Raw genomic sequence first — 13,095 nt, 5'->3', positions numbered from 1 at the left:
GAGAGGAGCTTCTGCAAAGGTGTGTGGTGTGGTCTTCCCACGACCGGGAGCATCACTGTGCCACCTTGGAGGTCTCTGACTTATGAGCTCCAGAGCGGATCCATGAGGAATTTCATGGGGTTTTGGTTGGCACAGGTGACACTCAGCAAAGAAAGTGGCAGAAAGTAGGTCAGTCAGCACGGGCAAAACCAGCCAGGCTGCGCTGAGTGGGACCAGCCGCTCTCTGCAGCCAGGAGGGCAGGCTGGGAGCCTCCAATCTGGGCAGGAAAGAGCTGCCCAGGCATGGGGAGGTCTCCCGTTGGATGGGGGGATTCTTCCATCCTCCCCTGAGCTCCTCGAAGGGTGTGAAAGCACAAGCAGGTCGGCTGGAGGAGGCGGCAACACCCCGATGACATCTCCCACATCCTCGGAGCGTGGCCAGGATGGTGCCACACGCTGGCATTCCCACAATTTAAAATAATTACCGAGTCTCCCTCACAGCATCCTCCTGCCGCAGCTCTGGAGAGCCTGTGCAGAGCAGATGGTTCTGCAAACTACTTGTTCCACTTGGTGTTTAGGTATTTATGGGCCCACAACCAACAGGACACTGAGAAGGGAAGGGTTTGGCATCTGCCAAACCGGCTGGAGCATCTTCTGGGCTTGGAAATGGGGCTGAGAAGCACAAACTGGTCCAGTTTGGGGGCTGCTTCCACTCAGCATTACGGCAAACACGGACATTTTGTTCAGGGTGCATTGCCCATAAATGCTTCTGTTAATTTTTTTGCTCTTTGATGGTTTTCTGTACTTATATGTTTGTAACTGGCTGCTCTTAAACACTTTCTCTCCCCCCAACAACATCCATCCATGGGTTCAGCCACCCCTTCATGCATTTTCATTGTCCTAATATTAAGATCTGCGATTTGCTGGGTCCTTGGAGGCAGCTGAGGAAGTTGTTAAGGACGGGGAAACTGAGCCTGGGATGGGACATGACATCCCTGGGTCACACAGTGGCCACGCTGGCACAAGTGACACTTGAACCCAAGACTCTGAGCCCCATACCAGGGGCTTCTCCATGACCAGTGTGAGGGGATTTGGGGTAGGTTGAGATGGAGGTTTAGCACTAACTCTTGGTTTACCACCTCCCAGAGCTGAGCAGGACCAACCCATCCATGAGAGATGGAGACCTCTTTGGTCTCTTGTGTTTCATCTCCATCCCATGAACACAGGTAGGGGGGTAACCTCGGCTCTACCCTGTAAGAAAGGGAACCCAGAGCAGCCATGCTGCCTGTGAAAGCCACCAAGCAAATGGATAAACCCCCAAACATGAGCACCAAGGGCCCCCAAAGCCTCCCCTGCCCTTTGCTGCCCCAAGACACTCATAGGAGAGGAGAAAACAGCAAGAGAAAATATTGTTACAGCTGTTCCCTGGGGATGGACAAACAAACCATTCCTCTGCAAGATTCCATTCCCCTCTAGGAGACATCTCCAAGGATACAAGGCCTGTAACCCTGCAGAGGATATGCTACCAGCACCATCCCTGCCTATTTGCTTCTCCCTCTTCCAAGAGGAACCATCAGGTTAAAAACCACCCTTTGGGTGCCCACAAAGCTTCCAAGAGCAGGTTTATCCCCCAGCAGCAGCCATTCTCCATTACCTTCATGGACATGGCTGATATCCAAGCTGGAGGAGTGGAGAACGATGGGGAATGCAGGTTTGACCCCTCTTCCAGCCCCCTCCCCTGGAGCTGGAATCCTTTTTGGAGCAAATCCCGTGGGAATGCCGTACACACCATGCAGCGTGTCCGTAATCCTGGAGTCTATCACCAAGATCCATCAGCTCTTCCCTGAGCATCTCCCCCTCCACCAGCCCCTGCAAACTGGCTGATGTTGGAGCACAAACTGATTTTTCCGTGGCTCAAACTGATTATTTCTCTTCTCACAGAAGGTTTTAGTTGTAGATGAAAACACATCAAAAATACAACCACTCGTCTTTTCCTCTCCCACCCTCCACAGAGCCGATATCAAACTCCTCAATAATATACATATTTATTTTCTCTTAATTAGTGCCAATATTTACAAAAATCGTGATACTTTGTGAAGAATAAATTATATACACTCATGATAAACCAGACAGCAAATGCTCATTTGGGATATGTATGTACACAGATCTATATACCTATATACAACGGGCAGCCTTATTGACTCGGGGGCCCCTCACCCCTTTCCACCCGACCCCCCAGACACCCCCCCAGTCAATAAGAGCAGGAACGTCTATAAACACTGTGCAATTCAGGTACAGCTGGTGTCTAAATTTTTTGTCTAGCAAACGCATGGTTAAATGACTTGAAATTCCTCCCAGTTTATAGGCCTCTCTCCATTCCTGGTCCCATTTCTCCCGTAACCATGGAAACAAAAGGTTCAGCTCCAGCATCCTTAGGATGAGTCCTTCTTGGATTTCCTCTTCCTATCGATTCGCTCGAATTAGGCACCACATGCAGGGTTGATCCAATACCCATTTTTTTCCCCTTGCTGTTTGGGGATGACATTGGAGGACAAGAGCGTGGTCTCAAGCAATGAGGGAGCGAGAGCAAACCGGTAATTACAGTCTTATAGGCAGCAGAAGATATTAAAAAATAATAATAATCAAAAAAAACCCCAAACCCCAAAAGACCAACCCCAAGCTCAGGACAGCCAGGCAGGGCTGGGGAGGGGACGCAGTACCTCGTGTGTGGCCCTTGGGTGGTTACACAATGTCCAGCAGCTCCTACAAGCCAAACCATCCCCTCTCCGGAGGAAAAACACGGATACGGAATTTCTCTCTCATCACGCACGGCTGGGCTGGGGGATCTTGTCCCTGGGTATAAATCAGTGCTGTGCTCCCAGGGAGGATCCACATCACTGGAGGCTGGTCCCTCTCCCCTCGAATGGGATGCGGCAGGGTCGGAGAGCTCCGTTCTGAGCAGGGGGATGGAATTTGGGCAGTGACGTCACAGGGACACTGAGGCCACGGGCTGGGGAAGGGCAGGGCTCTGGCCAGAGGCTGGACCCTGGGGGAGACCCGTGTCCCCCTTTGGGCCTCCTGGTATTGGCAGCAGCTGGTGCCCAACAGGAGCAACCGAGGGATGTGATAGATGTGGAGAAGGTCAGACGCTGCCAGGGGTGCAAAGAGAGAGCCATAGCCTTATTTTAGGTGCACAACAAAATGCTTTGGGGCTGACTCCTTTCTTCTCAGCCCTTTTTACCCTGGCAGCACACTGACCAGCTCCCATGGATGACCACCATGGAAAACTACCATGGATAACCACCACGGACAACTATCATAGACAAAACTACACCCCTGGGTGTAGACCTTGAGAGAAGGTTTCAAGGCCAGGTTGGACGGGGCTTGGAGCAACCTGGTCTAGTAGAAGGTGTCCCTGCCCATGGCAGGGAGTGGCCTTTAAGGTCCCTTCTAACCAAACCCTTCCATAATTCCATGATAACCCTACCCTGGCTCCAAATAGGAGCTACCACACTGGGACCAAAAGTTGCCATAGTTCAAGGGACTTAAATCCACCCATTAAAAAAAATAACCTCAAAACCCCACCTGGTGCAGCACAGCACTTGCATCACCACCAAATACCTTCAACTTCTCCTTGGCTTTCCCTGCACACTCACAGAAATGGTCATGATGGGCCCAAGGTGGGGATTCAGGATCAGGAGCAGAGACTGCTGGTTTGCAGAGGGTTGCAAGGAGATGAACGTCCCCAACCCCTTGGGAAACTCCTGCTTCCAAAGCCAAATCCAGCTCTCCTTCACTTGGACCCATCCCCAAGTGTTTTGCAAGCTCTGGGAAAGCTACAAGATTTTGGCAGCGATTTCAAGGGCTGACCCAGGAATTATCTGATAACAAAGCAAGGCCCTTCCTGAAATATCTCCTCCTCCTCTGTCTTTTTCTCTCCTTCTGTGTATTTATGCACAAATATGCCCATATTTATACACCCACGTGCCACACTCTCATCACGCCAATCTAGAGATCCTCTTCTTCTTATAGCTCACTATTCAAATCTGGAGGACTTGGACACAAAATTTCTCTGCAGAGATTAATTTTTCCAATAAAACACAGATCATTTTTTCCTAATCACATGGTAGCATCCAGCTGGTATTTGAGCCTCACCCATTGCTCTTAGCAGAGATTTTGGAAGATATTAAAGGGTTGATGGGTTGCTGGAAGGCTTGGGCATGAGGTTGGGTGTAGAAGACAACCCACATTGTAATCCCAGTTTTCCATCTCTCCAAAACTGTGGCACAAAGGATAATCTAAGAGAGACATGCTCTCTCCTCCAGGAGCACCTCCACAGACCAGAGAGCTCCAGTCCTCCATCCCAACCCTGCAGAGAGGCAAATTTCTCCTCAGGAGGAGGAAAGGAACCAGACCACCTCCACTAAGCGGCCTCATGCAATCAAACATGGATGGTGGGACACCCCCCCTTTCCCGGTCCCTAATTTAGCATCCTCAGTCTGAGCCATTCTGCAGCTCATTTTTGCACCCTTTCAGAGTCAAGAGGAGGTTGGGGTGCTCAGCATCTCCACAGAAACAGGCCCAGAGCCTCTGAAACCAAATTCCTTGAGAAAAAAAAATAAGAAAAGGAAAAAATATCACATTCTCCTCCCGAAAAACTGGTTCAAGATCACATCAGTGAGTCAGAAGCAAAGCTAGAAATAGCACTAGAGCTCCGACCTGCAGGCACAAATCCCATTAAAAGCTATAGGAGAACCATTTCTGTGTGCAAGGGAGAAATCTGGACCCCTCTGCTTTGTGCAGACGGACAGATCCCTCCCAGCCACGGCCTCCCCCGACCTTTCCCACCCTGAACAAACATCTGAGCACTGATCTGGTTGGTTGCCCTGTTTCCCAAACAAGTGCAGAACAGAGCCAATCCCCCACCAGGGCTTGTTTTCCCCAGGAACCTCTGCTGGGGTCAGTGCAAGAGGTGCAGGATCTGTCCCAAGGAAGGACTGGCTGTGCCAGCCCTGCCGTGGGGACAGATGTCAGCACACATTGGTGACAACAGGAGAGTGGCCTCTTGCTCTTCGGCCCCATTTTTCACTGGAATGCACCTCTGGGGCTTCCAAAGGCAGCTGGGCCCCCCAGTTTGGTGAGAAGGTTTGGATGTGACTGATCCTGCTCACGGATCCGCTCTCCCCTCCCGCCCGGCCTTGGAAAGCCCACGAGAACAATATTCCCAAAACACCACCTACCCAAAGGAAAACACAACCTTCTTCCTCACCAACCCACAATGGCACTCACGCTCCCAACGTGCACCCAAGGCTTTGGCCAACCATCCCAAACCATCCCAAGCTCACAACCAGGCACTTTGCCAAGTCTCACCGACTGACAGAATCCCAAAAAACGTGCAGCAAGACCGGGAATGGGATCACCAGCTGTGGAGGGACCCAGAGGTGGGTGAGCAGCATCCCAGCACATCCAGCAGCTTCCCTGTGCAAGCTCATGTCTCCATGGACCCACCAGGAGCTGGATCAATGGAAGTTGGCTGACTGCCCCGGGAATTGTGCCCAAGCTGGAGACTCCTGCCAGCCCTGCCCCATCCAACATGATGAGCTTCAGGAGTCAAAATTTATTGCTTTTGATTGTGTTGATTTCTGGGGGGGGGAGGGTTGGGGGGTGTGTGGGTTTCAGAAGCTCCCGTTCCCAAGCTGCTGCAGGAAAGTGGGAGCAGAAGGCTCCCAATATAATGAGATGAAAGAGGGGTTGGGTGCCCCGTGGTGCTGAGCACACTGAGCCCCAACCCCTGGATGCTGCTGGTCCTTTGCCCCAAACAGAAGGCAGGACTCTCGTGCACAAGCCATGGTATTAATTATAGCCAGGCCGGAATCAATCAACCAACCAAGCCAACAAAACTGAGGAGTGTTTCCACCTGGCTGAAGGAAGCCACATCAGCACAAGATCTGGCCCCAGAGCATCATTTGGAACCATTGCTGTAGAATATGTTAGCACCGGTTGGTTTATTGTTATTTAGTAGAGTTTTCCTCTCTGAGCTCAGGAAGGGTCTCTGACCTCCCCCATATGCTCTGCCAGAGGATTCCTTCCTTGTGCCCACACTTCATGCAGTGGTACAGCACTGACTGTGCCCCAATTCAGCCCAAATTCACCCCAACTGAACCTTGTTCCACAGCCCAGGGAGGCTTTGATTGACCACGACCTTGACAGAGATTTTCATCCCTCTCCCCTGACCTATCAGAGGAACAGGACACCTGTCCCTGGGGATTGTCAGCAATGAGGGAGACACAAGGAAACCCAGACGGGAATGGGGAAAGCAGACAAGATCCCCCTGGATCAACAGCTCCCATCCCCAAATACCAGCAGGGATGAAGAAGCAGAGACAAACTCAGGCTCTCTGCACCCCAACTCACTGCTCTAAAAACCTTGGAAGAAGGTAAAGCAAAGGCTCAGAGGCACCAGCTCAGATCCAGCCCACCCCCAGCACATGCCCTCTCCATCATAAAGAAATAAACCCCCAGCCCTAGGGCTCTGTGTGGTTGAAAAAGAGTTTTCCAACCCAAAACACGCCCTGCCCCGGTGATCCCGTGGGCTCCACGGGGTAGGTCATCCTGCTCCAACCCGTGTCCCACCATCCCAGCACCCCTAAATCAGGAAATCCCCGATGCCCCAAGAGCTCTGTTTGCTGAGGATTCGGCCCTGTAGTCGCTCTCTAAATATCTACATACACACACACAAGAATTATACAGGAACGGCTGAAAACTGCTGAACAAACAAGCCAAGAGAGCAATTCCACCTGCTCCTGGTGCCCTCTCTGATCCTCCGTGGTTTCTGCTCCTGACACCAAGATTAATGACTAATTACTCGCCCCATAATGAGTGCAGGTGTTTAACTTTCAGCTCACCTTCCGTTGCACTAGTTGGCTCTTGGGTCTGAATGCTCAGACACTCAGGCTTTGCCTTGTTACCTATCCAACTGTTGTCAGCACATGCCTTCTCCATCCTGTTTTTAACTATAGTTGGGATTTTTGAACTCCCATGAATCTCCTTTGAGCCACCGGAGAATCTATAAACACTATAAACATGAATATTGTATAGTCTACTAAGAAAATATATATTTGTGTGTGTATTAAATATTCAGATTCATGCAACAAATATCCATGCAGCTGTACTGTATTACTGGTTAAATTTCACTGCAGTATAAATATATTATAGGCCACAGCATAGTTGCTCCAGTTTTATATATAGATGTAAAAAAAGATGCTTTTTCCAACTCATTTTCAATATATTAGTGGAGATGTCTTTGGTGAGCCTGGAAATATTAGGGATGGAAGTGTTATCTGAAGAAATACTAAAATCCAAGCGCTTGATTTATTTACCCGGCCCTCCCGATGCCTGGCACAGAAAATTTAAGACTTAATAAATAATGTGCTGTCACACTAATTATCCCTCCCCTGGGCCTCACACTGGCACACTGCAGTGGCTGAAACTATTGCAGCATGCAGCATTTTCAGTTATGAAACACGAGCCTGGGCGACGCGGCCGGGCTTGGCATTCCCAGGGTGGAAACCTGAGCCTTCCAGCAATCCGGACACTCGCCCGCATCGTCCCTTCAGCAAGTTCTGCCTGACCTTTCCCAGCCGTTCCCTGGGAGGTGGTCGTCACCCCGGACAGGGATCTGGCACAGCCTGGAGCTGCCCCTCGTATCCCCATCCTGCTGCTGGAAATACCTCCCATATCTTCGGAAACCCACAAGCCTGGGATGGGAGAAGGGCAACAAAACGGTTTGGGTTTAGTTTGTCGGTTTGTTTGTTTTTGTGGTTTGTTTTTTTTTTTGCACAGACGCTTATTCAGTGTGGAAATAGAAGGTTAAAAGTAACTTACACAGCTATTGCTTCCCATGCAGAACCAAATATACACCGTAGAAAATACTGTGTTAACTACAATGCAGAGCAGCACTCAATATCTGCAATTGTTCCACTTCAGCTTTAAATACATTACTAGATTTTAGCTACTAGACATCGGTTAGCATTTTGGTGATATTCACATAGTTTGTGTTAGCTAGGGTGCAATTGGCTGTCTTCAAGTTCTCCTCCCTAAAATCCTCATTGCTATTGTTTACGCCTTCCTGAATCTCCATATAATCAGACTTACTAATAGTAGAGGCACTTCTGCTTTTCTTTAGGTCAGGGGAAGAGGGGATCTTTGGGCAGCTGGTTACTTGCAGATATTGAGCCTGCTCCTCTCCCTCCGTCTCCCGGTGGTAGAAGTAGTTGAAGTTGGACACTATGACGGGCACTGGTAAGGCAATCGTTAATACGCCGGCAATGGCACACAAGGAACCCACTATTTTCCCCCCGATGGTTGTGGGGACCATGTCTCCGTAGCCAACAGTCGTCATGGAAACCACAGCCCACCAGAAGGCGTCGGGGATGCTCGGGAACTGGGACTCGCTCTCATCGGCCTCGGCGAAGTAAACGGCGCTGGAGAAGAGGATGACGCCGATGAAGAGGAAGAATATCAACAGGCCCAGCTCCCGCATGCTGGCCTTGAGAGTCTGCCCCAGGATCTGCAGCCCCTTGGAGTGCCGGGAGAGCTTGAAGATCCTGAAGACCCGCACCAAGCGGATGACTCGGAGGATGGCCAAGGACATGGCTTGCTGGCCTTGCTGGCCATCCTCTGGCTTCTCGGCCAGCTCTGTCCCTAAGGTGATGAAATAGGGGATGATGGCTACGATGTCAATAATGTTCATGATGTTGGTAAAAAATCCAGCCTTGCTGGGGCAGGCGAAAAACCTCACCAGGAACTCGAAGGAGAACCAGATGATGCAAAGTGTCTCCACGATGAAGAAGGGGTCTGTGAAGGAGGTGGACTGCTGGTACCCCATGCTGCTGTTGGAATAGGGGAGGTGGCTCAGCCCGCTGCCATGCATGTCTTCATTCTCATCCCGAAAAATGGGCAATGTTTCCAAGCAAAAGCTGACGATGGAGATTAAAATCACCATGACGGAGACAATAGCTATAATCCTGGCAGGGCCTGAGCTCTCGGGGTACTCAAAGAGCAGCCACACTTGTCTCTGAAACTCGTTCTCAGGCAATGGCCTCTCCTCTTCTTTGATGTAGCCCTCGTCCTCTCGAAACATCTCCATTGCCTCTTCCCCCAGTTCATAGAATCGAATCTCTTCCGAGAAGATGTCCAAGGGCACATTAACCGGCCTCCTCAACCTCCCCCCAGACTGGTAATAGTACAAAATCGCATCGAAGCTGGGCCTGTTCCGGTCAAAGAAATACTCATTCCGGAGAGGGTCGAAATATCTCATCCTCTTTTTAGGATCCCCTAATAAGGTCTCTGGGAACTGGGCGAGCGTCTTGAGCTGCGTCTCGAAGCGCAGCCCCGAGATGTTGATGACCACCCTCTCGCAGCACTCATGGTCGGTCTCAGGGTTATACGTGTCCTGCGGGTGACCGGGAAGAGCTGCAGCTTCATCTGCAGGATCTCCAGTAGCAACTGTCATATTGGGGTTTCAAAGAAATCCTTATGCTAAACTCTTCCCAGGACCCAGTGGTGGGATCAGGTTCAGGGCAGGGCTACTATCCTGCAGAAGGACAGGTACGTAGGGTTGAAAGAGTCTCATGAAAAGGCAAAGGGATGAGATAAAAAAAAAAAAAAGAGGAAACAAAAAATTTAAAAAAAAAAAAAAAAAGAGAAAGAAAATCACCCCTGCTGAGAAAGAGAGAGATGGAATAAAGTTGGGGGGAGGAGAGCAGATCCCTTCGCTAGCATGTCTATGCCCTTTCTTGTGGGGTTAATTTGCCTTCTATGATACAGAGTTCAACAACTCTCATCTAAACCCATTAGGTGGAACAGAGAAAACACCTGAGGAACCATCACCTGTTCAAAACCAGCACGGAAAAACTGGCATTGGCAAAGCAGGGCTTTTTTTTTCTTGGCTAAAAATCAAAATTCCAATTAAAAAAAAAGAAACCAAAAACAAAGAGGGGGAAGGGAAGAGAAAGGAAGGGAGAAAAATAACCCCATCCAGCCCTAAAGTGGCAAGGGGACCCCAGGGGGTGCCGGGCTCAGCTCATTCCCAGGCATGCAGTGAAGGGTTAATTAACATTTAACCGTGCGATCTCAGGCAATCGACCCTCCAGAAAAACTCGAACTCGGCTTTTAACACCTTCCCAATCCTCTTGCCCTAGCCACGAAGCAGCGGCTCGGCGACATGCTGCCCTCCCTGCCTGCAGCCAAGCTCTGGAATGCGGAGCCAGCGATTCCCCGTGGACCACCGCAGTCCCCCTCCTCGGCCGCTGGTGTCCCGGCTCCTGTCATCCTTTGCAAACCACCATGGCACACAGAAAACAAATCACATTACCTGGAGAAGCCAAATCTTAGTCTCTTAGTAACACCGATTATCTGACCCCGGGGAAATCCTAGAGAGAAATACAGGCTTCCAAGATCCCCATAATTTCCTCTCTCTTCAAAGTTAAAAATAATGGTGAGTCATCGTAGAAAAAGGAGAAGGGACATAAGAGGGGTTAAATTCCCAGATGGTGGAAGTCAGGTCTTGTAATGGTTTGGACTGGAGAGAGAGAGAAAAGAGAGACAGAGAGACAGAGAGACAGAGTCTTCCCGGGAGCTGTTGCAGATATGCACTTCAGGGCAGATGAGCGTCTGTCTGATGCCTTTGGTACGACGGTGAAAAGCTGCTAAGCTCAGCAAAACCCGATGTCTCCAGTGTCCTCGGGAGGTGTGGCATCGCCTGGAAAAAACACCGAGAAGGTAACAAGCTGCTGGACGTTCCAGAGGAGCATCTGCAAAGCCGCGGCTCCTCCGGGTACCCCTTTTTTTCCTCCCCGCGAGCTGTTTGCCCGCTGCTCGCCCGCCCCGCACTGCAACGCGAGCCGAGGGCGAGAGCGCGCTAGAGCCAGGGCGGAAAAAGCCAGAGCCCAAAAAGCCAGAGCTCCATCTCCCTGCGCTCCGCTCGGCACCGCGGGGCCGCTGCCCGGGGGAGCCGGTGCCAGGCGCAGGAGGGGGGGGAACGACGCAGCCCCCCCGCCGCTGAGGCTCTGCAAAGCCACGGAGGGTCCCCACCACCGCCAAGCCCACGGGGCACGGCACCCACCGGGCACGGCACCCACCGGGCACAGCACCCACCGGGCACAGCACCCACCGGGCACGGCACCCACCGGGCACAGCACCCACCGGGCACGGCACCCACCGGGCACGGCACTCAGGGCGCTGCGTCGCGTCCCCCGGTAATTCGGTAGGCTCCGGTTTCATCCACCAGATCGAACCCCCCCAGCGGTCCCTGCGTGTCCCCCTTCAAGGCCCCCTGCCCCCCGCTGGCAGCTCCAAGGACCCACACTGTAGGCCCCGACCCACGCGACCTCCATCCACCCTCCCCGTCCTCCCAAAAGCCAACGCTCCCCCCCGGCCGACCCACCCCCGTGGGAATTCGACTCCGCCGGGTGAAATTTCTCCTGGGGATGTTGAGGCTCGTGTCCCCGGTGGGTGCCGGATCCTCACATCCCTGCTCCCGGCGAGTGCTCCTCCGGATCATCCTGCATTGCCTCGCGCCACGGAGATGCTCAACCCGGGGAGGCACAACCAACCTCTCATTTTTGCTTCCTTTTTTTTTTTTTTTTTTTTTTTTTTTTTGTTTCTCCCCTCCCAATGAAATAAAAACCCCTCTAACCTCCCTTCTTCAGCTCCAACTCGACTTGTCTACTTTGAGCCAGGATTACAGAAATGGGTAGGGGAGGCAGGTGGAAAATAACCCCGCGGTGCCAATCTCCTCGGCGAAGATTTCAGCCGGCTCCAGGCCATTTATGCCCGTTGGTTCCTCTCTTCATCCCCTGAGGTGCAGATATTGCCGCAGATCCCTCTTTTCTTGGAAATTTCCCTTTTCCGTGCAACCCTCCTCTCCCTTCTCCGTATGCACTAGAAAAAATAGTACAACCCTGACGAGGCTTGCAGCATTCAACCGCTTTTCTTAACCCTTTTCTGCCAGGCCCAGAGGAGGGGAGGTCACATTTGTCCCAGTTTTTCTCCTTTTCCTGCATCTGCCTCCCCACCACTCGCTCCCCAGCGACTCACTCGGGAGTTTAGCTGGATTTGACCTTCCCTGGCTCCTCCAAGCATCATACCAGAACACCACAAACACCATCTTTCTGCTCCTGCAGGAAAGGTCCGGCAGCCACAAATGCCCATGTCACCAAAAAATCAACCAACCTTCAAGATTTTATTTATTTTTCTAATAAACAATCAGGTTTTTCTCCTGTCCGTAAATTCTCTCCTCCCCTTCCTCCCTTTCCAAAACACCTCGAATTTGTTTAACAGCACAGAGATTTCCTTTTTTTTCTTATTTTAACAGGTTGATTTTATTTGTCATGGGCTCTGGGCTTCTTTCTCTGACTCCAAGCAGTGATGCTCAATGGAGAGGGTTACGACATCGTCTGAGTTGACATCACCTATCCCAGTACTCAGTTTCTCCTACTTTCTCCCCATCACCTGCCTTCCTGGCAAATAACCTCCGCCCCCCTCCCCCCCAAGCATTTTTAGGGTTAATTCATGCAAATTTAGGAGGTGGGGGGATGGAGGTGGTGAAGATTTGCCCAAAGCCCCGGAGTTCTCTCCCTGCCCGCACTGCAGGCAGGAGCCATGGCTGCGTCTCGGAGGGGTGAGATTTGGGGTCGTGTTTGCGTCTAAAATCAAAAGTCCCTCCTTTTGCACCGTTCCTGGCCAGGATTATTTAAGCAGGGGAGCAGCGGGAAGAGGGGAAGGATGCCGGGATGGGGGGGGGGGGGAGAGAAAAAGGCACCAACTTACACTGGGTTCTGCAGTCAGGCATGCAGCGAATGCACAAGCAGCTGCTCCGCGCCACTGCCGGCACCTCTCACCCCCGGCCCCCCAAACTCTACCCCGGACTCAACCTCCAAAGCCAGCAAAGCTTCACCGTGAATATTCATAAGATTAATACGAGCGTCTCCCCCCCTACCCACTTCCCCCCCACCCCGCACCCCTCCTCCCAAGCAAGAGACCTAGATTTCAACCACTGGGAAATAATCATATCCCTGGATACACGATGCTGCTTTACCATGCGGCTCCAATCCAT

General features: G+C 51.5%; 1 protein-coding gene across 3 annotated transcripts; it reads right to left on the bottom strand.

The window, feature by feature from the left end:
- Positions 1 to 2,005: 2,005 nt before the first annotated feature.
- KCNA2 (potassium voltage-gated channel subfamily A member 2) lies at positions 2,006 to 12,826 on the bottom strand. Of its 3 annotated transcripts, XM_039379679.1 has the most exons (4): positions 12,810 to 12,826; positions 11,677 to 11,921; positions 10,354 to 10,740; positions 2,006 to 9,573 (listed from the first exon to the last, which is right to left on the bottom strand). In XM_039379679.1, the coding sequence occupies exon 4, from the start codon at positions 9,490 to 9,492 to the stop codon at positions 7,993 to 7,995; it is 1,500 nt and encodes a 499-aa protein (XP_039235613.1). In that variant the 5' UTR covers positions 9,493 to 9,573; positions 10,354 to 10,740; positions 11,677 to 11,921; positions 12,810 to 12,826; the 3' UTR covers positions 2,006 to 7,992. The 3 variants fall into 3 exon arrangements, with proteins under 3 accessions (XP_039235613.1, XP_039235614.1, XP_027606417.1); XM_039379680.1 differs by lacking the exon at positions 12,810 to 12,826 and having other exon boundaries at positions 11,677 to 12,000; XM_027750616.2 differs by lacking the exons at positions 11,677 to 11,921; positions 12,810 to 12,826 and adding an exon at positions 11,425 to 11,649.
- Positions 12,827 to 13,095: the final 269 nt, after the last annotated feature.

This window comes from Pipra filicauda, unplaced genomic scaffold, assembly GCF_003945595.2.
Source record: "Pipra filicauda isolate LSUMZ 115617 unplaced genomic scaffold, ASM394559v2 scaffold172_size1731463_pilon, whole genome shotgun sequence".
In the NCBI taxonomy this organism is placed as follows: Eukaryota; Metazoa; Chordata; class Aves; order Passeriformes; family Pipridae; genus Pipra; species Pipra filicauda.
This window is presented reverse-complemented; position numbering and strand designations above follow the sequence as displayed.